At 47.1% G+C, this 27,703-nt stretch overlaps 2 protein-coding genes across 6 annotated transcripts; both read left to right on the forward strand.

Annotated features, from left to right (window-relative positions):
- Positions 1–2: 2 nt before the first annotated feature.
- On the forward strand, positions 3–8,192 carry ABHD13 (abhydrolase domain containing 13). Of its 5 annotated transcripts, none has more exons than XM_077314367.1 (2): positions 3–440; positions 6,996–8,192. In XM_077314367.1, exon 2 carries the CDS (start codon positions 7,028–7,030, stop codon positions 8,042–8,044), a length of 1,017 nt encoding a protein of 338 aa, XP_077170482.1. In that variant the 5' UTR covers positions 3–440; positions 6,996–7,027; the 3' UTR covers positions 8,045–8,192. The 5 variants fall into 5 exon arrangements, with proteins under 5 accessions (XP_077170482.1, XP_077170489.1, XP_077170474.1 ...); XM_077314374.1 differs by having other exon boundaries at positions 3–348; XM_077314359.1 differs by having other exon boundaries at positions 5–168.
- Positions 8,193–17,685: 9,493 nt separating this feature from the next.
- Positions 17,686–25,833, forward strand: TNFSF13B (TNF superfamily member 13b). The gene is given in 7 exon segments (XM_077314700.1): positions 17,686–17,893; positions 17,896–18,221; positions 18,310–18,400; positions 21,932–21,988; positions 22,611–22,723; positions 23,468–23,618; positions 25,663–25,833. Coding segments are annotated over 7 exon segments (1,059 nt in total). The 3' UTR covers positions 25,776–25,833.
- The last annotated feature ends 1,870 nt before the right edge of the window (positions 25,834–27,703 follow it).

A 27,703-nucleotide genomic window follows, 5' to 3' on the forward strand; every position in this document is an offset into this window, starting at 1 on the left:
GGCTGAGGCTGGTTTGCTCTTCCGGTGTCATGGCTGGCATGATTGCGGAAGCGTTTGGCCCACGGTCGGTGAGCGGAAGAGCTCCCGGTCTGCGGGGAGAGGCGAGGCGCGCTGGAGAAGTCCGCCCCGGTCAGGGGAGCCGGAGGGGGTTTGTTGAGGAACGATGAGGTCGGTGGCCCAAGAAGGGCAGCCCCGCAGGGGACAGGCGGGGAGGAAGAGCTCGCCTTGCCCGCCCGCTGCCAGGGGAGAATTTCTTCGGCGGAACTGAAGGCGGCAGCTTGGCCTCCCCAGCACTAGTTCCCGAAGCGCGGGGAGGCGCTTCTCTTCTGCTCTTGAAGCAGCTCCTCGGTTAGGCTCTCTCCCCCTCAAGCAGGCTGGGTGGGCCGGCTCCGCTGGGGAAGTTCCTGGCGCTTTGGTGGTGGAACCTGGGGAGAGCAGAGGTTGGTGAGGGGACGGGCGTCGGCCTAGGGTTGCCAGCTCTGGTTTGGGAAAGACCTGGAGACTTCGGGGCTGGAGGCGGGAGTGGGAGGGATTTGGGGCGAGGAGGAAATTCGGTGGAGTATAATGCTATGGTGCCCACCCTCCAAAGCATCCGTTTTCTCCAGAATTGATCTGTGTTGTGATCCCAGGAGTTCTCCAGCTGGCATCTGGAGGTTTAGAGCTAGGGTTGCCAGCTCTGGGTTGAGAAATACTTGGAGACTTTGGGGGCAGAGCTGGGCAGGATTTGTGGAGGGGAGGGACCTCAGTGACATATCATGCTATTGAGCCCACCCTTCAAAGCAGCCATTTTCTCCAGGGGAACTGATCTCTTTAGTTTAGATATAATTCCACAGGTTCTCCAGGTCATACCTGGAGGCTGGCATGCCTAAAGCAGGCACAGGACCTTCGTCTTTAAGAAATCATCACCCTAGGAAGGTGAGGGATCTGTTCCAAACACTTTATGTGCCTCTGTGTTTATAATAGTGTTGGTGGAAGAAGGAAAAAAATAAGAGGACGTAGCAGGCTGTATATTAAATACCTCTTTTAAAATGACATATTTTAGTCATGGTTGCATCATTTAAGCTTTCAGGTAGGAGGACCTGTAATTGGCCATGAGTTATTGTGGGGTGTACTTTTGGGATGTTTAGTGAGGTTTGTTGTCGTTCTGATACTTTGTGTATGTAAAAAGGATGCTAAAGATTGCTGTTTATCGTATTTTTAAAGTAGACAAGGATCACTTCTAAGGTGCTATGAAAGACTGGGTGAAACTTTGAACAAATGTTTTCGTGAAGTGGATAAAACAATTGCTAAGATTAAAATATTAAAGCTGTAATCTTACAGATTTTGAAGGATTCTCTGGTAGTGTTGTGCAAGGGCGTTAACGTAGCTGTTCAAGAAATTCTGATGCAGTTTTCCTAAATCTTTTCTTAACCTTTGTTACAAAATGCTGTTAGTTTCCATTGCAGTTCTTTTAGTATTTTTTCTATGCTGTGGAAATGGCAGTTGTCGTTCTGTATCTTTACACCCTTTGAGTGCTGAGTGAGTTTCATTTCATTATGAGAATAACTTTCCCCATACTGTTCAGTTTATAAATCTTTGTCAAATTCTCCTTGTAGCTGTCTTTTTCTCTTACTTTAAAAAAAGCACCATTTATCATTTCATTATAAAAGAAGGTTCTTTGCTTTGGCAACGATTTTTAACTGCTCTTCTTGAGCAGTGTTCTTTTTTTGTGGGTTTCGAAGTAGAAGAAACCTGAACATATGCAGTGAGTCTCCCATAGCATGTGTTCTTTAGGTGGTCAGGGGGTAAATGACTGGGGAAGGCACTGGCAAACCACCCCGTATTGAGTCTGCCATGAAAACGCTAGAGGGCATTACCCAAAGGGTCAGACATGACCCGATACTTGCACAGGGGATACATTTACCTGATTGGTAGGCTACTACACTTTACTTGAGTTCTGGGGAGAGTACTTTGTGGTTGCCAAGTACTTATGGAGTGTTTTATCACTTAAATTGTCAAACCAGCTATTGATACATGAAGTGTAGTAGTGTGACAGAGGCTGACCTAGAAGAGCTGTTTTTTTATATCACACTCACAACCTGAAGGAGTCCCTCAGCAGCTTATAAACCCCTTCATCTTTCTGTGACTTCCTGTGAAGTATGTGGGGCTGAGAGAACTCTAACAGAACAATGACTGACTGGCCCAAGGTCATCCAGCTGGCTGCATGTAGAAGAGTGGGGAATCAAATCCAGTTCTCCAGTTGAGAGTCTGACTCTTTTAACCACTACACCACTCTGGCTCTAAGCTGCAGCACAGTGGTCGGTGAAAGGCTATAGTCCTCTCAGGGTTCCTTATTTGAGCACTGGACCCGATAGTCCAACTTGAATCTTCAAGTCTGTTATGAAGCTATTGTTTCTAATGTCATTTTGTAGACAGAAGAATAGTCAAGTCTAATTTTGGAGTAACAAGCATTGGCTTGTCTATTTGCCCAAAATGTGATTCTTCCTCCTCCCCCAAAAGACATTATAAAATATATTTAAAAATCAGTTAAATTTTACACAATGGTTATCTCTACTGTACTTGCCCTTTTAGAAGCTGATATTCCACTAGCAAATGTGCTGCTAATCTTTTGGAGATGGTGCCTTTTTGAATAAGGAACCCAAGCATGCTTTTGCCACTCTTTTTAAACTGGAAAGCCAGGCAAATATTAAATGAAAAGTTTTTTTTTTTTTTTAAGAGCAGAGACTTTTGCTGTTCTAGTTTTAAGAAGCATTTCTTGTGTGCTATAAACACTCATTAGCATAACTTGGAAGGTGAAACACCAGGTAGTTTGGGGGGGGGGGGTTGTAGTTGTCAGAAACCCCCATGTCTTCTGCTTTTGCTCTGTTGCCTTGATGTAACCCGGAGGCATTCTGTTCTGACCCCCGAGGTCATTTGGCTTTGTTGTGTTCCAATTATGCCAGCTGCCCTTACATTCCACACCTCTCCCTTCCTCCCATCCCATTTGGTTTCCCTCCTTCCCATCCTTCCTATTCCATTCGCACCTAGGTTTGTTGTCACCATGTTGAGACTCCTTTATGATGTATCTGGTTTTGTGTTTCCAGGAAGGGGGCATCCTCCTTGACCCTGTAAGTCCTGTCCTGTGTTCTGTACGTTAGTCCTAACTATGTTTCTGGTGTAGCAGCTTGCTTTTCTAATAAAGAAACTTTTCTTCATGAAGGTTTGCTTATTTAGAAGAGAAGAATCTCACAGTAGTATTTTTAAGCGCCAGAAATTGCCAGCCAGATAGTTTGACCAGTTTCTTGTGGTTTTGTTTAGACTCCTTTGGCCTAAATGCATTGCTTAGTTAACTTTTGCTGATTTATTTTGGTCTAAGATAGGCTATCAAGAGGAATTACTGTTGCAAGAGTCCAGGTGGGTGCTGTGGTACCTGCAGATACCTTTCCTGGCACCTTCCAAGTTTTAGAACGTGAACGAAGCTAGATAGCATTTTTTTTGAGTGTTTGATGATTCTGGAATAATACAGTGACTTTTTATGGAAAGTATTCTACCAATGCAAATAGTAGATTGATGTTCTAAAAAACACAGTGGGACTTAATTTTGACTATGCACTATTGGGACAAATCTTGAATGTTCCTAACTAAAACGTTTGTTGAAGGAATTGGATCTTCCCAGTTTTAATGTGCACAATTCAATTAAAAATGGATAATGGCATCACTATATCATTCCTGTCCCTTAATTCTCAAATATTATCTATGTCCCTGTCAAAATCTGGCTGGAATCTTTCTCTTACTGTGCCCAAGTGCAAGGAGACCTCACCAGCTTTTCATTACCAGCTATCATTGTATAAATGATAATGTAGATTAAAAATGGCTTGGTTCATAAGAGAAGGGAGAGCCAGGAGAAAAAGTGCCCCCTCCTTTCTGCATAAGTGTATTAGATGCCTACAAAATAAAGACATATTTTGCCAGAAGACTGTTTCTTGGCTAGAACAAAATGTATACTTATTTTTTGCGTATGCATTTTTTTAACCAATATGTTTTTAAAAGGAACCCAGTTAAACATAGCTTTTGCCAATATTGTTGGAGGCTTACTGTCAGATTTAGGCATCATTTAATTCCATGACCTTTTGTGGCTGCTTCTGTGTCCCATGCCAGAATTTCAAAGGTGTCTAGAGGCTGAAAAAGTTGGAGATCTATGGGAGCTGTTTCATACGGCAGAAAAGCTGAACTTTGGGCTGATGTGCTTTTTGTCAAGACAGTTAATTTGGTGAATTAAGTTATCTACTTAATTTAAAGTATTTATTGTTTGAACTTTATCTTTGATGCTTTGGGAAATCATTCTTTTCATAATTCAGTTCCTGGTGTAAAATGGAAGAGTGCGAGCAATTTAGGAAATTGGTACTTGGGTTAGACTGTGCCAGCTACCTTCTGTTTGTGCTGCTACTAACAAGCTTGTTTTTTCCAGGACCTAGCCCTGTGTCCTGTTTTATGTAGACTGCCAATTAATATTAATGCTCAGTTTCAGAAAGGTCACAGTTTGGCTGAATTACTGCAGGAGAGATTACAGGGTTGCTTTTGAACCTTGTTGTGCTACTTCTGGAATGCAAAATTAAATCTCTTCATAATGGTTGGTTAGACAACATTTAAAGCATTCTTAGAGCAAGTTGATTTTCAAGCAGTAATGTGGGTTTTCCAGAAAAACGCGGATAGGAAAATACTCATACATTCTAAGCAAGTGTGATCTCAGTGTTATCTTTATGCTCTATTTTTATCTCCAATAAATATATGAACTTGTATTTGGGTAGGAAGGAAATTCAAGTATGGCTTGAATGTCCGGACAAGTTCAAAGCTTTACATGTATCAATTATTTTTATTTGAATAATATTTTTGAAAAATGTAAAGACATTATAGCATGCATTTCTCTTTTATTGGGATAAATTTGAGGGAAAAACCCAAAGCCGCTGAAAACTGTTTGCACATTGCTTTTAGCCCATTCAAAGAACTCTGCATGACACCCTGTCTAGTCATCTGTTTCATCAGAATGTAACTCTTATGTGAAGATCTGTGGTGAAGATCTGTGGTGCCCCCATGTCTCTGCAGCATTGTTGGCAGTGACAGTTCTATGCTGGATTGTGATTGTGACTTAGGTTCCACCTGGTGAGAGGAGAATGGCGAACGAGAACTTTATCTTTTGCTTTGCTTTCCCTTTAAGAGCCACTGGCGTAAATTCGTAACTTGATTTTATGGGTCTTAATATTTGTGGTTTTATTCCCCCCCCTGCTTTACAATTCATAACATGAGCGTACTTGCTCACACAGTGCCTAGGGTGAGTTGCCTGAACAACATTAATTACTACTTTGAAACTGGTAAGATTGCCTAATATTTTATCAGCCCTGATGTCACCTCGTTGTTTAAAATGTTATAAAACAGTGCAGCTTTAGAAATAGAAAATCCCCCACGTAAAAATACATTTCTGTTGCTGGAAAATCAGCCCCACTCTCCAATCTGTTATAAATATAAAACATGTAATATGTTTCTGGTAAGGCCTTGGAGGAGGCGCATGTCTCATGGCTTAAGTGCCACTCGGTGCTTAACACCCACTCAGGGCGGCTATCCCACCCCTGAGTGCCTCCTCCTCCAACCGGCTTGCTTGTGTCCAGCAGCCAGCCAATCGCCTTCCGTCCCCCTGGGGTTTCTTGACAGCCCTGGAAGGGTTTCCCAAATGGGTGGGAGTTGATTAATTTAAAAAAAATGTTAAACCTTTATCAGGTGATATGATCATATATGGTCAACCCCTCCTCCCAAAATAGCCAGTGATGGGCGTAGAGGGGGTGGGAAGGGGAGTGGTCCTGGGTGGCCTGCTTCCTAACCATATTCTGCCTGATTGTGCCTCTTCTGGGGTTTCTTGAAGCCTAAAGAATGGTCCAGGGGGGTTTCAATGGTAAAAGAGTTGAGAAAGGCTGGTTTACTCACTCAAAATCTTTTACGATATAAAATATGACAATCGATAGCATTAGGCAATTCCAGTGTACGCTGAATGCATATGCAGCATATTTCAAACAACAGTAAATATGCTTCAGCGTATTTGGTCGCATATTATTAAAGAAGTCAGGATTAACTTGGCCTCTAGAGGTGCTAGTAATCCTGCCTTTTGTGATTTTGGGAGGGTTTCTGTCCAAACACGTTTTTTCTTCTCTCCAAAACAATTCTAATTTCAATTTTGTTTCCTCCTTCCTTTCCGTCTCAGTCTCAACTTTAATGTGTGCGTGTGTGCCAAGGGAGCACAGCTCTTTGCAGCTCTGTCTCAAGTATTGGATATAACTGCAGTTTTAGTTGTAGAAAGCCAGCGGTGCCATCCTAAGCAGATCTACTCAATACTAGTTGGGTCTATTCAGTGGGGTTTATTGCAGGGGAAGTGTTCTTTGGATGACAAAGTAGAAAATCATACTTTTAGATTCCCCGAAATTGTCAATTAGTGCAGTTCTGTTCACCAACTAAGTTAGAGCAGTTTCTTAGTAGAACAGGCTTTCTCGGGAGGTGGTGGGTTTTAAACAGAGGCTGGATAGCCATCTGACAGAGAGGCTGATTCTGTGAAGCTTCAAGGGGGTGGCAGGTGACAGTGGATGAGCGATGGGGTTGTGAGTGTCCTGCACAGTGCGGGGGGTTGGACCAGATGACCCAGGAGGTCCGTTCCAACCCTATGAAGTAATGAATATTTTGTACAGCAGCAAAATACATTTTGCATCTGACCGTAGGAGCAAGAGGAAGGGGAAGGCTATGGATAAGATGAGCAGTGGAGAGTCGGAGGGATTTGCAGGATGGAGAAGGGCACAGCGCCATCTGGTGTCTTGGTGGGCTTCCATGGCTGAACGTGCTCAGTTGCCGGGTTACTGCACAGGCAGGTGCTCGGATTGTGCCCAGAGTTCCGCGAATAGAACCCTTCACCGTTTTGTTATGCACACTAAACAGCGGCTTGTTTCCCCAAGTTAACGCCACCGTCTCTTCCTTTTCCAGGATTCCTATGGACTGAAGATTAGTTGGCTACTATGATGGAAAGATCATGGATGCTTTGGACTTTCGTTGAAAAGTGGCTGCTGGCCTTGGCGTCTTGGTCCTGGGGTCTCTGCCGCATTTCTCTGTTGCCTCTGATAGTAACGTTCCACTTATATGGAGGCATGATCTTGCCTCTGTTAATATTTTTGTCCATAGCAGGCATATTGTACAAGTTCCAGGATGTGCTGCTGTACTTCCCGGAGCAGCCCTCCTCCTCGCGGCTTTACGTCCCCATGCCGACCGGCATCCCTCACGAGAACATCTTCATCCGAACCAAAGACGGCGTGCTGCTCAACCTGATCCTTCTCCGGTTCACGGGGGACAACCCCACCTTCTCGCCCACCGTCATCTACTTCCACGGGAACGCCGGGAACATCGGCCACAGGCTGCCCAACGCTTTGCTGATGCTGGTGAACCTGAAAATCAACTTGCTGCTGGTCGACTATCGAGGCTACGGGAAAAGCGAAGGCGAAGCGAGCGAGGAAGGCATCTATTTAGACTCGGAGGCCGTGCTGGACTACGTCATGACTAGGTCCGACCTGGACAAGACAAAGATTTTCCTCTTTGGACGTTCCTTGGGGGGAGCGGTCGCCATTCACTTGGCGTCGGAGAACTCTCACCGGATTTCGGCCATCATGGTGGAGAACACGTTCCTCAGCATCCCGCACATGGCCAGCACCCTCTTTTCTTTCTTCCCCATGAGATACCTCCCCTTGTGGTGCTATAAAAACAAATTCCTGTCCTACCGGAAGATCGCCCAGTGCAGAATGCCTTCCCTTTTCATCTCGGGGCTCTCTGACCAGCTGATCCCTCCGGTCATGATGAAGCAGCTGTATGAACTCTCCCCTGCCCGGACTAAAAGATTGGCAATATTTCCAGACGGCACTCACAATGACACTTGGCAGTGCCAAGGCTATTTCACGGCACTCGAACAGTTTATCAAGGAGGTGAGCAAGAGCCACTCTCCGGAAGACATGACCAAAATGTCGTCGAACGTAACGATAATCTAACTACGATTCCAGTCTTGTTTCTTTTGGAGAGAACGGCGCCGTTCCCCATGATTTGTGCAAAAAGTGGTGAAGGATTGTCCATTTTTAAAACGTGTATTATGTCTGTACCTTTCTCAAGAGTGCAATTAAACACGGAGAGGTCTAATAACACGAGGCCCAGGTAGTTCTTACACTCGGTTGCGAGTCAACGCACCCAATCTGCTTTTCGGTCGAGCTGATCTTCTGTTCCTTCAATCTAAGCACATGCGTCCATGATTGGCTCAGCTTTATGTTCACGTTGGTTTGTTAAGAGAAGAACAGAGTGGCTGGTCCCAGTACGCACTTTGGGCCGGTGAACGAGCAGGGTTAGTGAAAACACATGCTGCAGCTAGTGCATGGTAGAGCCCTGCAGTTCCCACGCGATGCATGCCTCGAGGTTGTGTGGCAGGGCTTAATACTGTCCGTAGCACCAGTAGATCTATTCTTCACCACCACCCTCATTCCCGCTAGTAGCAGACTGATAGCTGAATGCCTCTCATGAAGGCAGTGAGATGGGGGAGGTAAGCAAGAAGCTTCTGTCTCCCTGGGGGTGGTGGAGCCAATCAAATCTTACTTTATAAATAAAAGGACATTCTCTCCCTCCCCCTGCCTGCTTCAAGATTGAGCATGCTATTGCAACTGTAATTTTAAGAGTACGGGAGGGGAGAGGTAAGGCAGTTGTGGGGGAATCAATCCGCTTAAGTCCCTAAGAGCTTTATAATGTCAAAGTGGGGCAGATTCCTGGTCACCCCTTCCTCCCCCACCCTGAGCTGCTGGTTTTCTTGGTCCCATGCCTGTCGGTAGAGGAGAGAACTGGGGAAATGCACACAGGCCAGTTATGGGTTGCTACAAACTTGCGGAGGGGGAGGCTTATGAGGCCTGCTCAAAAACACTACTGTTTGAGCTTAAAAGAACAGGTGAGCCTGAGAGAAGGCCAACAAGGCATTCCTTGTTCTCCAAGTGCTCGGCTATTTTGAGGATAATTGAGATTTGCTTAAAAGAAAAAGCATGTGGCCGCTCTTATGATGGTAACTTGGAAGAGCTTCAAGTGGGTCGCCGTGATGGTCCGAAGCATCACAATAAAACAAAATCAGAGTCCAGTGGTGCCTGACTGGGCTCTGATTTTGTTTTATTGGAAGAGCTTGTTACAGCGTGTTGTGTGTGTGTATTCTAATTCCCACCTTTCCGTCCGTGCAGAACCTGTGAAGTTTGTAAAGGTTCTGACCACTTCAAAGCTAAAAGACCACTGAATGACAAACGTTCACTAGAAGATGTTCCTCAGGGAGTGGAAAAGCACACCTGCTGATCCGAAATTAATTGTATGTGCCTGTGCGCACCAGTCCTTAAACTTCAAGGCGAAGCGGAACCCCCTAGGGTGATAGCATCCATGAATGGGGAGCAAAGTGAGGCTGGGGGCTTGCATCCCCAGCCCTGCTTCCCCTCCCCATCTCCAAATAGATGTCCCATTGCCACACCCGGTGGGGGTTTCTGCTCGACAGCCTGGACTCTGGATCCACACTACTACGTTGGCGGGATTCAGAAGAGGACGCGCTATGAGCACAGTGATGTGCAGTGTGTGTGTGTGTGTGTGTATGTGGCTGTGCTTTGCTGGCTTGCTGCTTGGGAGAGCACCTGTTCTCATAATCCTCGGCTTGTGCTTCTCGTGGCCTTTCCGCCCGAGATCCTGGCACAGATCAGCCTCGCTGAAAGGCCGTTGCTGTATGGAAAAGATGGATTTCAGGCAGGTCGCCGTGTTGGTCTGAAGCAGCAGAACCAAATTGGAGTCCCTCCGAGATCAGCCAAGTTTTATTCAAGAGATAAGCAAAGAAGAGAGCTGAGTTGTTGTTTTTTTTTTAATACCCAGCTTTTCACTCCCTGAGGAGTCCCAAAGCAGCTTCCTCTCCCCACAACAGACGTTCTGTGAGGTAGGTGGGGCTGAGAGAGCTCTAAGAGATCTGCTCTGCAAAAACAGCTCTAAGAGAACTGTGCCTAGGCCACAGTCACACAGCTGGGTGAATGAAGAAGAAGAGCGGGGAATCATTCCCTGTTTTCCAGATTAGAGTCCACTGTTCTTTAACCACTGCACCACACTGGCGCTCAATAAGCTTGTTTCATTTAGATATTTGAAGCCTGCATGCCCACGACACCTTGTACTCTGACTAAAGTTCTGCTCTTAGTGGCACTGGATTTGTTCCGCCGCATGGAAGGGACAGGAGACAGCCTTCGTTATCTTCTCAGAGTCGATTGGCCGTCATAAGCTTTTAAATCTTTTCTATTCCAGATGCCCCCTGTTGTTCTCCCCCCCCCCCCCATGCAAACTTTTTATTTTATTCTGAAACTTTTTATTTTATTCTTAAAAAGGTGTTGCTGGCAGAAATGGCCTGTGAGCATTCTGTGCCTCCGGCATGATTTGCGCAAAAATAACTTTTTTCTTAATTATCTTTGTTGTGTTGCTAACCTTGAAACATAACCGGACCGCCAATATTACTGAAGGCCACCATGGGAAGTGTGCTGACTAAGAAGGAGGTTTGGCCATCCTTGGAAGGACGTACTTTGAAGGATGTGGAGGCCTCAATGTGCCAAACAGAATGGGGATGATCAGAGGGGTAAGAGTCACAGGGGACTTCGACCTTCCTGCGGGCCTCTCTGATCTCCAGCAAAGTTATATCGAGCTTTTCTCATTGGCAGACCACATGCACAGGACAAAATTGGAGCAGGTATTTTTCCCCAGCAGGGAAAAACCTGCTGTTCCACTTACATGGATTTTCTTTTAGGAGGCATTTTCTTTTAGAAGGTGTTTCTACCCCTCACATTTTTGGAAGATACTTGTTTTACAAACTCAAATGGTGCCGTTAATGTCTTGTTGGGGGAGAACAGAAGGAAAGAGAAGAAGAAGAAGAGTTGGTTCTTATATGCCACTTTTCTCTACCCGAAGGAGTCTCAAAGCGGCTTACATTCGCCTTCCATTTCCTCTCCCCACAACAGACATCCTGTGAGGGAGGAGAGGCTGAGAGAGCCCTGAGATTACTGAAGAAGAAGAGGTGGTTCTTATATGCCACTTTTCTCTACCCGAAGGAGTCTCAAAGCGGCTTACATTCGCCTTCCCTTTCCTCTCCCCACAACAGACATCCTGTGAGGGAGGAGAGGCTGAGAGAGCCCTGAGATTACTGAAGAAGAAGAGGTGGTTCTTATATGCCACTTTTCTCTACTCGAAGGAGTCTCAAAGCGGCTTACATTCGCCTTCCCTTTCCTCTCCCCACAACAGACACCCTGTGAGGTGGGTGAGTCCTGTCAAATTGGCCAGCTGGGAGTCTCCTGGTTTTATTATCTAACAGGTTGGCCTGCCAGCATGATATAATGGTTAAAGTGTTGGACTAGGACCTGGGAGAACCAGGTTCAGATCCCCAGTCTGTTGCGGAAGCCTGCTGGATGATCTTGGACCAGCACACTCTCTGAAGAAGAGTTGGTTCTTATATGCCGCTTTTCTCTACCCGAAGGAGGCTCAAAGCGGCTTACATTCGCCTTCCCTTTCCTCTCCCCACAACAGACACCCTGTGAGGTGGATGAGGCTGAGAGAGCCCTGATATAACTGCTCGGTCAGAACAGCTTTATCAGTGCCCTGACGAGCCCAAGGTCATCCAGCTGGCTGCATGTGGGGGAGAGCAGAATCGAAACCGGCATGCCAGATTAGAGGCCCGCACTCCTAACCACTGCACCAAACTGGCTCACGCGTGTATTTCAGAGGCAGGGGAAACATTATCGGCAGTGTCACTGGTGGTTTTTAAGCAGCAGCTGAATAGAGCCTGATCCTGGCTGCTAGTTTAGGCTGATCCTACATGGAGCAAGGACTTGGGCTATATGTCCTGCATGGCCCCTTCCCACTCTAGGACTCTAACTTTCCCCCAGCTCCTCTTCTTAAAAGCAAACCAGGGGTGAATCAGGGAGTCCTCTCCTGTAGTTAGGGAAGTGTAGCCGGGCAAGAGGGAGGGCGCTGGGTGAGTTCTAATGCCCACCCCTTCTTCTGACAATTGGGGACTCAAAAGTCAACTTATAAAGGACACCGGAGAATGTAGTAGATCTGGATTTCCAACCCCATGGAGTTGGACCCTAGTATGTTATTATGACTAAGAAATATCATTGTGGGATATTTGCAGTTTTGCTCTCTGTTATTTTGTGGTCCTTCTGCCCTTCTGTCTGACACTGTAGTTCCAGAACTGCCTCTCAGCTTCCACATCCTAGATAGGGTTAAAGAAGACTATCAAAACTTTTTGATACATTTCTGAAGCTGCACCCATTTACATGCTAGTAGAAGGGAAATGTTGCACAATAGAGGTGAGGGGTGTGTTATCCTCATGGACAGCTAGCGTGGTGTGGTGGTTAAGAGTGGCAGCCTCAGATCTGGAGAATCCCCACTCCTCTTCCACATGCAGCCAGCTGGGAGGCCTTCAGCCAGTCCCAGTTCTCTCAGAGCTCTCTCAGCCCCAACTGCCTCACAGGGTGTCTGTTGTGCAGAGAGGAAAGGAAGGCGATTGTAATCTGCTCTGAGACATCGTCGAGGTACAAGAAAACCGACTCTTCTTCATTTGCTTTTAGAAAACAAGTCTGTTTTCAGTTTCCTCAGCAAACTAAAGTAGCCCTATACCTGTTCTGTGGTGTGTTCCCAGAACTTTCTGCTCCAGGCCTTAGCATGGGATAGAATCACAGAATCATAGAGTTGGAAGTGGCCATATAGGCCATCTAGTCCAACCCCCTGCTCAACGCAGGATCAGCCCAACGCATCCTAAAGCAATCTAGCACAAGCAGTGCCAGAGCTGGGGAGAGACCGTGGCTCAGCGGAACAGCTTCTGCTTTGCATTTGGAAGGTCCCCCACTGAATCCCGTGTGTTGGCAAGCAAGAGCTGATGGGAAAGACCTCTGACTGAGACCCTGGAGGGCTGCTGCCCATTCTTGGAGGACCAAGGCTCTGATTTGGTAGAAGGCAGCTTCCAAGAGCAGAAGGGAACCCCAGGCAGGACATCTCGAGGTGATGATGTGATTATTATTTCAGAAGAGAGGTAGTTCACTAAAAAAAGGCAACCGAACCTCCCACGTACTCTTGGAAGATGTTGGCAGAATTTAGACAAGACTCTGGCAGTTCAGTTGGCAGCGTCTAATCTGGAGCGCCAGATTCGATTCCTCATTCCCCCTCATGTAACCATCCGCAGTTCTTCTAGAGCTTTCCTCACAGAACAGTTCTCTCAGAGTTCTCTCAGCCCGACCTCCTTCACAGGGTGTCTGTTGTTGGGCGAGGAATAGAAACCTATCTGTAAGCCTCCAAGGGGACTCCTTTGGGTAGTCAAAAGTGGGGTGTAAAAACCAGCTCTCCTTCTTTTCATTATACTGGAATGATTGGATAGTCTTTTGCCTCTGGAATGCGCCATGCTAGTTTTGTGTGTGCTGCAAGGACTCTTGCAGGGGCCGCGTCAGCCTGACGAAGCCGCTGAGGTCCTTCCTAGCAATATGTAGTGCAGGGGTAGTCAAACTGCGGCCCTCCAGATGTCCATGGACTACAATTCCCACGAGCCCCCTGCCAGCATTTGCTGGCAGGGGGCTCCTGGGAATTGTAGTCCATGGACATCTGGAGGGCCGCAGTTTGACTACCCCTGATGTAGTGGGTGGTAGGTTTAGAACCAGATAATTTTCACATGCCTGTTTGCTGGAAGGCTTGTACTTCAAGTAGTCCAAGGGTGGCTGGACTGTAGCTCTCCAGAGGTGCATGGACCACAGTTCCCAGGAGCCCCTGCCTGAATTGTAGTCCATGGGCATCTGGAGAGTCACAGTTTGGCCACCCTTCTAGTATACTTCTTCCCAAAGTATTAATTACCCTTCTGTTTCAATTGTTAGCTCTCTAAGAAAAGTAAAAATGAGGCCAGCCTAATGGCAGATGTGTTGGAATGTTCTTATATATTATTTTTATAAAGAGCATGACCGCGCTGTGAGCTGTGGCATCTTCAAGACAATATGCCCCCTGCAGGCTGCAGTCTTAATTGCCTGGAGACTAACATGTTGAAACCAATGAGACCAGGCAATTCCAATAAATTTCAGTGAGGTGATTTCTCTTGGTGCCAATTTATTTTTTAGCCTCTTACGTTTCCAAAGTTCAGACTCCTAAAGAGCCTGTGTGGTGCAGTGGTTAAGAATGGTGGGCTCCAATCCAAAGAGCCGGGTTTGATTTCCCTATTCTTCCTCCACATGCAGCCAGTTGGGTGACTGTGGGCTAGGAACAGTTCTCTTAGGGTTGTTATCACAGAGCAGTTCTCTTGGAGCTCTCTCAGCCCCACCTACCCCACAGGGGGTCTGTTGTGGGGAGAGGAAGGGAAAGCTGTTGGTAAGATGCTCCTTTGGTTAGTGAAAAGCAGGATATAAAACCAGCTCTTCTCATGTTCTAATTGAATTCACTTAATTGATATTAGGATTAAAAAAAAATTATCTGATTTCCAACCTATAGGAGAACTTTTGCCAAAACAGAAGCTGATGCCTTCTAAACAGGGGGGGGGGGGAGAGAAACTGGTAGATTCTGGTTCACATAATGTAGAATTTTTTTTTTTGAGAAGCTACAACAGAAACAGGCCGAAGTTTAATAAATTTTATAAGTAAAGATATGTACTAGTAAGGTTGCTTACTAGAAAGCCAGGGGTATTGAATCTGTGACTTTGAGTAGGTATGTTTAGGATCGGGCTGTTCTCAAATGTCACAAGGCATATCCATGGGTTTCCCCCCTCCCAATAAGATAAAAAATTCACAAGCTGCATCTTGTCATTATGTGTGTGTTTAGACCGGAACATTTAATGTTATGTGCAATCAAAAGAAGCACTAGACATCTTCATTCTAATCTGTTGGGTTTTTTAAAAATATAGTCCATTGACTTTCCTTTTCGAAAATTCAACTTCTATTTTTATGTATCGGCATATGCAATAAATGACTGAATCTACAGTGGTGGTCATCTCCCCCTTGTGTGGTTTGTTTTCCATGTGATTGTAACGCCTCTGACCAACGATGTCTTCCATGTGCAGCCGCGGTTCCAGGATTAAAAGTTAGATTCTTACTGCACTGTCCACATCCCCTGACCCATCCAGAGCTCCGTATGTGCAACGTGAAAAGCTCTATGCATGCAAGTGAAGAGTCCTGCTCTTTTCAGTGCTGTGGTTTTGGAGAAGGCATTATTGGACACAATTGCAAACGGAAGTCCATCTTCCCTACCTGAAGAGCCCTTGCGGTGTAGTGGTTAAGAGCACACGAGTGATGATGGGCCTCTCACAGTTCTCTCAGAGCTCTCTCAGCCCCACCTGGCTCACAGGTTGTCTGCTGTGAGGAGATGAAGGAAAGTGATGGTAAGCCACTTTGAGACTCCTTCAAGTAATGAAAAGCGGGGTATAAACACCAACACTTCTTAAGTATTTTGAATTTGAGTTTACTAAACAGCTTTACCATGACCATTCTAAACAATGTGCAAGAGCCTGGCAAAAAAATACCAAAAGCCCAAGTACCCAGTTCTGTCCTGATAGCCATGTTTGAATAGGGCAATATGCAGATTTTTGCCTGTGCATCTTGCTTTGTGACACATCAACTTGACTGCTAGATTTTTCACGATACCCAAGCTGTGTGTGTAGCTGCAAAATAGCATGTTCTCCTATGAGAGCCAGCTGGGTGAAGAACTTGAAAAAGTTGGTGAGGCAGGTCCTCCCTTTAATGAAGCCATGCTGGTTTTCCCTCTTTAAAAAAAATACAGTTTCTATTACTTTGCCTGGCTGACTGGCCTGTCATTTCCTGGATCCCCCCTGGATCCCTTTTAAAAAACTGGTGTAGCATTGGCCTACCCTCAGTTTCCTCCAGTGGAATTAATCTCAGTAACCCTGTGGTAACCCTGAGAGAACTCCAAAATTAAAACGTTGGTTGTTAACCCTGCTTAGGAACATCCGTCTTCTAAGTAAAAACTGTGTTATAGTGTCTGCCCAGACAAATACTATGCAAGAAGCATAGTATTCCTTTTTGTAAATGGAAAATGCTGAGCTAATGTGGTTCAAAAGTGCCCTTACCCACAGCTCACTGATAACAGTTTAGACCATTTTTGGCCACTGCCCTTTTAGGAGCTGCTCTCAGGTTCAATAAGCTAGGCCAGGGTTGGCAGTGGCAGTGGCATTCACTGGCAGGGGCTCATGGGAATTGTAGTCGGTGCACATCTGGAGGGCTGCAGTTTGACTACCCCTGCTCTAGAATAACTGGGGGTCAACATGGACTAAAATGAACTGAAATTGAAATGAGGAAGGCGAGTAGAGGAAGCTGGCAGTGGCTTGTGGGAATTGTAGTCCATGGATATCTGGAGAGCCACAGGGTGGCAACTCCTGAGCTAGGCTAAAAAAGGCCCAAGCTAAAGGTGAACTAATTATACTCAAAGTAATTTGTCTTGTATATATACACGTGAGACAGATTTCTAGAAAATCTGAGAGATATATGTGCATTTTTTTCTTGAGTACATTAATTCAAGCCCACAAAAGACAAACTTTCTAGCAATTGATGACATCATGCCTGACAAAAAGGATTCCATTGGTTCAGTTACCAGCCCCCCCTCCTTCCCATAAACACTTTGGGCTCCCCTTCTCACCTTTTGCAGTTGGTGGCCCCTTTAAATGTTCCCACAAGGGGCCATATTGGCCTGCATCGAGAATGGCTGGCTTAGACCTTCAGGTTAATGGGGTAGCCATGGGCACCCCTTCTGTGGCACCACCACAGTGTGCAAACATTTTCCTGGGTGCTTTGGCACATTGAGTCTTTATCTACTGTCTGTTATTCCCTGTATTGTGCCTGAGATTTTCTGATGACCGTTTCATCCTCTGGATGCATTGAAAAGACCTTATTACTGGCCCTCTAGAACAGGGGTAGTCAAACTGCGGCCCTCCAGATGTGCATGGACTACAATTCCCACGAGCCCCTGCCAGCATTCGCTGGCAGGGGCTCGTGGGAATTGTAGTCCATGCACATCTGGAGGGCCGCAGTTTGACTACCCCAGCTCTAGAATAACTGGAGGGAATTGTAGCCCATGCACATCTGGAGGGCCGCAGTCTGACTACCCCAGCTCTAGAATAACTGGAGGGAATTGTAGCCCATGCACATCTGGAGGGCCGCAGTTTGACTACCCCAGCTCTAGAATAACTGGGGGGAATTGTAGCCCATGCACATCTGGAGGGCCGCAGTTTGACTACCCCAGCTCTAGAATAACTGGGGGGAATTGTAGCCCATGCACATCTGGAGGGCTGCAGTTTGACTACCCCAGCTCTAGAATAACTGGAGGGAATTGTAGCCCATGCACATCTGGAGGGCCGCAGTTTGACTACCCCTGCTCTAGAATAACTGGAGGGAATTGTAGCCCATGCACATCTGGAGGGCCGCAGTTTGACTACCCCTGCTCTAGAATAACTGGAGGGAATTGTAGCCCATGCACATCTGGAGGGCCGCAGTTTGACTACCCCAGCTCTAGAATAACTGGAGGGAATTGTAGCCCATGCACATCTGGAGGGCCGCAGTTTGACTACCCCTGCTCTAGAATAACTGGGGGTCAACGTGGCCCAAAATGAACTGAAATTGAAATGAGGAAGGCGAGTAGAGGAACCTCAAGAGACAGCCATCCTTGCCAAGCCACAGAGCAGAAACAACGTACATGGCCGTTGATATTTGCAGCAGGAGACCCACATGACAGGAAGCTGCGTGCTGTGGGCAATTTTGGGGCACTCTGGTCCTGGATGCGAGAGGCATATGACATCGCTCCCCAGAAGAAGAAGCAGCGGAAGCTTCCCAGCCCGGCTTGAACATGAAATCCACGAGTTACGTTCGAGGGAAAGGCAATTCATCCTGCTCTCCTCCTCCTGGGAATGGGTTGGATCACCGGGGGATGCTCATGCTGATCTCCCTGGGCTTTGTGACGCTTGCGTCATCGTGCCTGACAGCCGTCTCTCTTTACCATGTTATTGCCTTAAAAGCAGAACTTGCCCTTCTGAGCAGCAAACTGAACTGCAGGGTCCAGACGAGGGCTGCGTTTCCTATGTCGCTGGGAGCGCTGGACCCGATCCAAGAGCGCAGGGACCTCATTCCCCGGTTGAAAGTGTCCGAAGCGCCTTCTCGCCAGGTGAGTCACTGGAGCCTCTGTGGACCCGGTTACTTTTATCGGAGGTGGAGTGAATGGCTTGTAATGGTGTGCCTGTGTCATTGGCCAGGGATTCTCATCCGGCTTACATCCAAGTAATCAAGAGATCGTGTGGAGCAGAAACAGAAGGAAAAGGTCTCCAGCACATGTCGGTGAAGCAGGTGAGCGAGGGACCATCGGCTTACATACGCTCCCCAAAGAGCGACATGTTCTGTCTGTCCTAACAACCTGGTGATCCCTGGCCCCAAAGAAGTCCGTCTGGCATCGACCAGAGCCAGAGCCTTCTCGTCTGTGGTTCCAACCTGGTAGAACGGGCTCCCCAATGAAAACAAGGCCCAGTCAGAACTCAATCTGTTCTGTTGGGTCTGCAAAATGCAGCTCTTCCACCAGGGTTTCAGATGAGGCTAGTGACAGGGACCTCCCTACAACCTTGTCCCCTGGCCTTGCAACCCCTTGACATCTGGTATGTCCCTAATTGTTGCTCTTATCCCCTTCAGCTGTTTGCGATTACCCTGTTAAATCTGTTGATGTCTTTGCTTGTTCTTATTGTTCTAAATGTTCTAAGTAGCTTTCCCATTCCCTACTGGTTTTAGGTGCACTGCCCCAAGATGTCACAGTGAGGGATGGCATATAAATTTCACGAATGAATAAAACACATGAGGGGAGTGGGGGGGGGGGGAGTGCAGAGCGGATCATAGAACTATTTTTAAAATCCTGCTTTTCCATTTAAATAAAGTAGGAATGGTCACAGGAGCAGAAATGCCACATACAGCGAGATTGAATAATCTGGATCCCTGTGATCGTGCTGCAGATCCCCCTCCCCAAATCTTGAAACACAAACTGGGGACGCTAAAGCCCACCAACCCATTTGCTTGCTTTATCCTCTGGCCCCAGCATAGCGAAAGCCATCTGTACCAATGTATTTAATTGCTCAGTGCGAAAAACTTGAAATCCTATTATTCAAGGAGGCAGCTTCCTTTCAAAAAAGTGAACCAGCTACCAGAGTACAAATGAACAGAACGGCAAAAATTAAGTTACAAGGGACCCAAAGGGGTCTCTCTTCGTTCCAGTCAAAGGATCTGCTGAAATCTGCCAAGGGAGTGCACTCCGCATTGGCACATCTGTTCAAATAAAGAGCATAATGAATTGATGCGCGAGAAGCTCGCTCAGCATGTCAGCAGAAAAAACAATCTGTACCATTCCGGGGGACAAAATCGTCATCTGGCTTGTTGGCCCAGGTCCCAATTTCCTGGCATGCCGTTCCGCCGTAACCCACTTCTGCTTCCAACAGCTGCATTTTGAGAGAGCTCTGGTTCGGCCTCCCTTGGAGTCCTGTGTTCAATTTTGGGCACCCCGGTTGAAGAGGGATGTAGACAAACTGGAGCGTGTCCAGAGGAGGGCAACAAAGATGGTGAGGGGTCTGGAGACCAAGTATGAAGAAAGGTTGGGGGAGCTTGGTCTGTTGAGCCTGGAGAGGAGACGACTGAGAGGGGATCTGATAACCATCTTCAAGTATTTAAAAGGATGCCATATAGAGGATGGAGCAGAGCTGTTCTCTCTTGCCCCAGAGGGACGGACCAGAACCAATGGGATTAAATTAATTCAAAAGAAATTTCGACTCAACATCCAGAAGAAGTTCCTGACAGTTAGAGTGGTTCCTCAGGAGGTGGTGGGTTCTCCATCTTTGGAAATTTTTAAACAGAGTCTGGATAGCCCTCTGACGGAGAGGCTGATTCTGTGAAGGCTCAAAGGGGTGGCAGGTTGCAGTGGATGAGCGATTGGGATGTGAGTGCCCTGCATAGTGCAGGGGGTTGGACTAGATGACCCAGGAGGTCCCTTCCAACTCTATGATTCTATGATTCAATCCATGGCTGGTTCTCCAGCCCAGCCACCACTTGGGGCAACACAAGTTCGAGGCTGGGGAGGGGCCATGGTTTGGTGATGAAGCATCTGCTTGTTATGCAGAAGGTCCCCGATTCAATCCTCCTTCATCCGCAGTTTAAAGGATCAGATAGGAAGTGATGGGAAAGACCTTGTCCTGAGACCCTGTGGAGTCACCACCAGTCCAAGTCGACAATACTGACCTTGGTGGACCAAGGGTCTGATTCGGTATGAGGCAGCTTCATGCATTCATATGTGTTCATTTGATGGGCATCCCTTCTGGACTGTATTGCCATCACCTTGGCATGGACCAGGAATTAAATCAACAAACCTTGCCCGGGGAAAGTGATATATTCTGAACCCGCCATGGGGCAAATTCAGGGGACTTAGATTGGCCAGGGAAGTATTTGGAAAATGTCAGTTCTCAATACGATGGATGGACTTGCAGGATTGCAGAGAAGGAGCCTTAACACAATGCAAATGAATCTGAATAGGGAAATGGTTTTCTGCCAGATTTCAGACAGATTATTTGGAGATGATGCTTATATTCTGGACAAGTCTAACCTGAAAGCGCCTCCCTCCGCATTTGTGGGGACAAAGAAGGACACGTTTGCTAGACTGGCATATGGATAACTAATGACAGAAGGTCATAGTGTTGAAATAATTGGTCCATTCTTCTAAGACCGGGGTAGTCAAACTGCGGCCCTCCAGATGTTCATGGACTACAATTCCCAGGAGCCCCCTGCCAGCGAATGCTGGCAGGGGGCTCCTGGGAATTGTAGTCCATGGACATCTGGAGGGCCGCAGTTTGACTACCCCTGTTCTAAGAGCTGAATCTACCTCCCCTTTATGTATTTTGTGGTCAATAAGCTTGCCCTTACCTGGGCTGATTCTGCACTTACTTTGTTGTGGATCCTCCTGAATTCAGATTGATTTGAACTCAGGTCTTTCTCTATCCCCCCCCCCTCCATTGAAACAGAAAGTAGTGGGTAAAAAGCCCTATGCAGACTACACCTTGGATAGGACAGTCTGGCCTGACTTTTTCAGATCTTGGAAGCTAAGCAGGGTCAGCTATGGTTATTATTTGGGTAGGAGACGACCAAAGAAGTCCAGGGTTGTGACACAGAATGTAAAAGACAATTGGAAACCACTGGAGTGTGAAATTCAGATCTACTCCTGGGGAGGCAAAATTCTATGTGGAAAGTTTTGCATTGTTCGATTCTTTAAGAATGCTGATGTGCGGGTTTACTCTTGTGCAGAAATGGTCATGGAAAACCTAGCTGCTGCTAATCTGTCAAGGTAAAAAAAAAATCCAGGAGTGGATCTGTTGTTAATGTGGAGGAATAAAAAACTAGCTGAATCTGCTCTCTCCTTCTGGAGTCCAATGGGTGTTGCCTGCATTCCACACAGGTGTGCCAACCTTCAGGTGAGGCTGGAATTCTCCTGAAATGACACTGGATCTCCAGACTTCAGAGACCAATTGCCTGAGAGGAAAGGGAAGCTTTGGAGGTCTGGGTTCCTTTTTAGATGATTAATGTATAGTTCCGTGGTTGCTTAGCTTTAAAAGAGGAACAACCCTGCAAGAACAAGAGGATAAAATACTGGTCAGAGAGACGGACATCACCCCCTTGCCCAGACTCGCCGTTCCACAGGTCTCACCCACAGATCTCCAGATATTCCCTGCTGCATAACCTTAGTCTACGCCTTCTTTCTGGGTCAAGCTGTAACCCCTGCAAGGGTGCTCTGGTTTCTTCAGGAGCTAGGTCAAATATTTTAGCTGCTTGCTTATAATTTTATCTTTCTCTCTTTAGTCCTACAGCCATGTCTGCAAATGATGGCTGACAGCAAAAGCAGCGTCCTGCAGCAAGGTAATTAGGGGCTGCCTTCTCTTGTCTGAGTCTAGCCATTGACCTCTCTTGAAAACCGAAACAGTACAGTCCCACTGTGCCATTTTGGGTACTGCTGTGTCCAAGTACTGTCCTATTCTGGGTATGTCTAGAGCAGGGGTAGTCAAACTGCGGCCCTCCAGATGTCCATGGACTACTATTCCCAGGAGCCCCCTGCCAGCGAATGCTGGCAGGGGCTCCTGGGAATTGTAGTCCATGGACATCTGGAGGGCCGCAGTTTGACTACCCCTGGTCTAGAGGAACTGTCCAGTTGCGCTGTTTGCCTTGCTTTCCTTTCGAGGATGTCCCTTCTTATTTCTCCCTCTCTGCACTGTGTGTGGAGGAAAGGCAGCCTGGTATAGTCTGGTCTTGTCGTATCTTGGAAGCTAAGCAGGACCAGGACTTGGAAGAGAGACCACCAAGGAAGACTCTGCAGAGGAAGGCCATGGCCAACTACTACTTGTAGTTCTTTAGATCTCAGCTTCCAGGCAGAAATTATTGGTCTCCAAAAAATGTGGAGACTGTATTTTCTGTCTTCCACGAGGCTAATTGGAGGGGAGCCTGTATTCATTTCACAAGAAATTTCTTCTCCTTCTTCTTTTAGACGATTCCAGTATAGTTCCATGGCTGCTTAGCTTTAAAAGAGGAACAGCCCTGCAGGAACAAGGAAATAAAATACTGATTAGAGAGACTGGCTACTTTTTCATATACGGCCAGGTAAGGTAAACAAACCCCTCAAATTCTGATTTCCTCAATATTGTGTAAAGCGGTCTTCCCCAACCCCTGGGCCGCGGACCGGTACCGGGAGGTGAAGCCCTCGGTACCGGGCCGCGGCAGGGGGGAGGGGGGTGCGGACGCCGGCGTGCCAGTGGCCATGCCTCCCTCCCCCCCTGGAGCAGCGAGTGCCACGCTGCAGGGGGGAGGCACAGGTGCTAGGGGGCGGAAACGCTCAGGTGAGGACTTGCCACACCTGTGCGTTAGCGCCCGCCAACGCGCCAGTGCCTTCCTTCCCCGCCCCCGGTCCCCGGGCCTGAAAAAGGTTGGGGACCACTGGTGTAAAGTATTCATAGAATAAATCAGGCTTTCTCAACCAGGGTTTTGTGAAGCCCTTGGGTTTTTTTATAGCCCTGGAAGAGTTTCCTGAATTGGTGGAAGTTAATTCATTTTTAGATATATTTAAAAAAATTTTAAAGCATATATCAGGTGATATGACCATATATTGTCATGTCAACCCACCCATATCTCAAAATGGCCAGTGATGGGCCTGGGGGTGGGGTGGCGCGGGGTGGGGTGGGGTAGTGTGGGAAGGCATGTACACACCTCTCCTTCTCAACCGTATTCTACACAACTGCACCACTTCTAGGGTTTCTTGAAGCCTAAAGAATGTTTCAGGAGTTTCTCAATGGTAAAAAAAAGTTGAAAAAGGCGGTAATAAATGAACCGTCCCTTCTTGTCCTTCAGGTCTTATACACGGATGAGCTGTTTGTGATGGGTCACTTAATCCAGAGGAAGAAAGCCAATGTGGTCGGTGATGACCTCAGTTTGGTGACCTTATTTCGTTGCATCCAAAACATGCCTCAGTCAAACCCAAACAACTCTTGTTACACGGCTGGTAAATATGGTGTCTGTCAGTTCCCTGCTGACACGGTGGTGTAAACGGAGTGTATACGTGCGTGTGTGTGTGTGTGTGGGGGGGACACTTTGAAAATATATTGCGCTCTTAAAAAAAATTAGCTAGTGTGCTTTGGTGTGGGTGTGTTTTGAATGACACTTTTCTGTAGCGGTCAGTGCTTTCAAAACCTTTCGTCCAGGGAATCTTGTCATTTTTTGCCTTGGCCTATACTGTGCTGAGGTAATTCCTTATGAAGGCCAATCTGTAAGGTTGCCACCCTCCAGGTGGGGAATACGAAGGAAAAGGCGACCTGTCAGTAGCTGCAGAGCAAATAAGCAGCTGACAGACTGGCCACGACGAAGTATGAAGTAGAAGAGTAGTCTTTAATTCTGGTTCAAGGTTTTGGTTTTGACCTTTAAGGCCCTATGCCAGGGGTAGTCAAACTGTGGCCCTCCAGACATCTGGAGGGCCGCAGTTTGACTACTGGCAGGGGCTCATGGGAATTGTAGTCCACGGACATCTGGAGGGCCGCAGTTTGACTACCCCTGCCCTATGCGGTCTGGGACCCATATACCTGAGGGAATGCCTGTCACCCCCTGCCCCCCGCAGAGCCTTACGCTCTGTGGGCTGGTTATTCCCGGCCCCAGGAAAGTGTGCCTGACCTTAACCAGGGCCAGGGCCTTTTCGGTCCTGGCCCCAACCTGGTGGAATGAGCTCCCAGAGGAGCTGTGCACCCTGCAGGAGTTTTCGGCATTCTGCAGGGCCTGCAAAATGGAGCTCTTTCGCCAGGCTTATGGTTGAGGCCAAAGCAGCGAGGAAGATCTGATTGCCCCCCCCACCCCAATGTTAAGTAGCAGCTGGCTATGTGTCATCTCTGCCCCTCTTCCCACTTCCTCTATTAGATATTTGGAGGAGGATTGGAAGTTGGATTACACCGCCATGTTCCCTGGGATTTTTGATTCTTGTTATATGATTTTTGAGCCTCTTGTGGCGCAGAGTGGTAAGGCAGCAGACATGCAGTCTGAAAGCTCTGCCCATGAGGCTGGGAGTTTGATCCCAGCAGCCGGCTCAAGGTTGACTCAGCCTTCCATCCTTCCGAGGTCAGTAAAATGAGTACCCAGCTTGCTGGGGGGTAAACGGTCATGACTGGGGAAGGCACTGGCAAACCACCCTGTATTGAGTCTGCCATGAAAACACTAGAGGGCGTCACCCCAAGGGTCAGACATGACCCAGTGCTTGCACAGGGGATACCTTTACCTTTATATGATTTTTATGTCCTAGTGTGTTTTAACGGGGTTTTATTGGGGTTTTATTTTGGACAAATTTTACCCTGCCACTCCCTGGTTCTGGGAGTGGTGGGAAATAAATGGAAACAACAACAACAATAACAACAATAATAATAATACTTGGCCTCCCATTGAAGATCTTTTCCGCAAGCAATTTTCTGCTTGTTAGCATTATTCCGATTCAACATAGATGGATGGTTTGAGTCATTTTGCAAACCAGCATGAATGCTGCATATAAAACTTGTCGTTATTTTTAATAAGCCACTGAGGAAAGCTGTGAAAATGAGTCATGGAGGCTGGCAATGGCAAACCACCTCTGAATACCCCTTGCTTGACTGTCAGACCATCCTCAGGTCTCTGGATTACACAACACAAAAACACCATATGAGAAATAAATAATGCTATGCTACTAGTTTGGTCCCTATGAGACCACTGCCCAGCAGTAAGCCTCTGGTCTTAGGAAACAGAGGTGAGGGAGCAGTCCCACAGCGCTCTGATCTCACTTGGGAATGTGTTCCACTAGGCCGGAGGCAGGGCCGAAATGGTTGAGGCCAATTTAATTTCCCTAGGGCTGGGGGCCCTAGGCAAATTCTGCTGTCCCGCTGGGGGTTATATGGAAAGAGGCAATTCTGCAAGTGGCCATGTCAGTGACAGACCCCAGACCCAGTGACAGCTGTGACGATTTGTAACTTGTTTCTGTACGAATGAATTTCTCTTAGTTGAGACTCACCCTTAAGGATATTTGGATCTTTTGGCAGGCATTGCAAGGCTAGAAGAAGGAGACGAACTTCAGCTGACCATACCCCGGCGAGGAGCCAAAATAGCCTTGAATGGAGATGCCACCTTTTTTGGGGCCGTCAGGCTTCTGTGATGCTCACAGGATCACTTCTTCTTTTGGCGCTCCGAACATGCTGAAATAAAGTCCTTCAGGGTGGCTGGTTTTTCAGTGGGTCAGTTTTTGGAGCACTTTTCTGCTTGGTTTCCATGACCTGAATAGCTCAGGCTCTGGACCTCATCGAATCTTGGAAGTGAAGCAGCGTCAGCCCTTGGAAGACCGTTTATGCATTGGAGGTTTCATACCGGGCTGCAGGCTGGATTTTTAGTCATGGCAGGTTGGCCCACCTCTTCCTGCACCCACATGCGAGAGCATTTGGACTGGTGCACCTCATCTGCCCCCGTTTTGTTCTCCTGCATGGGAGCTGGGGCAGTGAAGTTCCCAGTGCATAAATGGTCGAAGTGAGACCACCAAGGAATTCTAGGACTGCTTCCCAGGGGCAGGCAATGGCAAGCCACCCTTGTTCATCCCTGCCCTTGTAAACCCACGGGGGGTTACCATGAACTGGGCATGACTTGATAGAACTTCCCACCATCACTTTGTGCATGGTTTAACTTATTCAAAACAGGAAACCCAACTCATGCACTAATAATATACCACCCTCATGTGGATTACCAGAAATGAAACTTGTTTGGGGAGGATATAAATAGTCGCTGTTCTGCAAAAAAGAGCCTTCTCCTTCAGGCCAGGGGTCCATGTAGTCCAGTAATTGTCATCCAGAGTTACTAGAAACCCCAGGATTGCTCTAGAGCAGGGGTAGTCAAACTGCGGCCCTCCAGATGTCCATGGACTACAATTCCCAGGAGCCCCCTGCCAGCGAATGCTGGCAGGGGCTTCTGGGAATTGTAGTCCATGGACATCTGGAGGGCCGCAGTTTGACTACCCCTGCTCTAGAGCCAAAGAGGGGTTATTCCATTTGGGGGGGGGGTAGTTATTTTAAAAATATACATATTATTTTTGTTAACTAACACATGGAAGAGTCAGGAGGACAGAGTGGCTTTCTGCTCATCTGTATGGTCTGCAGTGGCCGTGTTGCATTCACACACAATGGAAAAGGAATGAGAGGGAAGACCTGAATTTGCTGCACTCCCTCCACTGGCTCCTCCCATTTCCCTCCTCTCAGAATTCCTTATTCCCATAAAAGGGCTGGAGGAAGGCTGTTGTAAGCAAAAGGATTCAGATATTCTGCCTGGAGTTCTCCCAAAGTTACTAGGGATCTCCACACAGATAATTTCCCCTAAGGAGAATTGTCACTTTGCATGGTGGGCTTTATGACAGCTGAGATGAGATGAATGCTTCTTTGAGATGAATGCACTCAAAAATGAAACTAGCTTATTTAATTTTATTTTTTTATGAGTGATGCCATGCACATGGCAAACATGTGACTTCTGGGGGTCATGGCAGGGAGGTGTGGCCAGCTGGCATCACTTCCAGGGTCACTCGAAGCTTGAAGAATATTTCAGGGGTTATTTCACAGTGAAAAGGTTGACAAAGACTGATCTTGTCCAACCTGCTGTTTTTTCTTCAGGGGCCAGAAAAATGCTTCCAGGCAACCCCCTTCCTAAGCAGAGCCCAAAGGCAACCCCCAGCCCCATCTTCCAGTAACTAGTTTAGGAGGCATCGTGTTTACACCTGTGTCTTGGGGAAAAGAGTATCACTTCTGCAGAAGCATCCTATAGCAGACGGGAATGCTTAAGCATATTTGTTTGTGATTGATTTTGGTTATTTGTGAGATATACAAATAACTATGCATAGGACCACACAGTCCTTTGCAGTCAATTTTAATGGTCAAACAGGAACTCAATCGGAGTTGTAGTTAGTGTGTGTGTGACCTTTGCTAACGTACTTGCAGGTAATGATTAAATTGTGTGAGAAAACAAACGATTCCTCTCCCCCCTGGGCTCTGGATGTCTGTATTTTACTTCAGTAACAATTAGCTGGTCTGCCTGCGTGTGTCTTGATGC

The sequence above is a fragment of the Paroedura picta genome, chromosome 1, assembly GCF_049243985.1.
Source record: "Paroedura picta isolate Pp20150507F chromosome 1, Ppicta_v3.0, whole genome shotgun sequence".
Classification (NCBI taxonomy): Eukaryota; Metazoa; Chordata; class Lepidosauria; order Squamata; family Gekkonidae; genus Paroedura; species Paroedura picta.

Bases quoted from the DNA above. Each gene is read 5' to 3' on its own strand.
- ABHD13 (XM_077314367.1), top strand. From the start codon at position 7,028: ATGATGGAAAGATCATGGATGCTTTGGACTTTCGTTGAAAAGTGGCTG.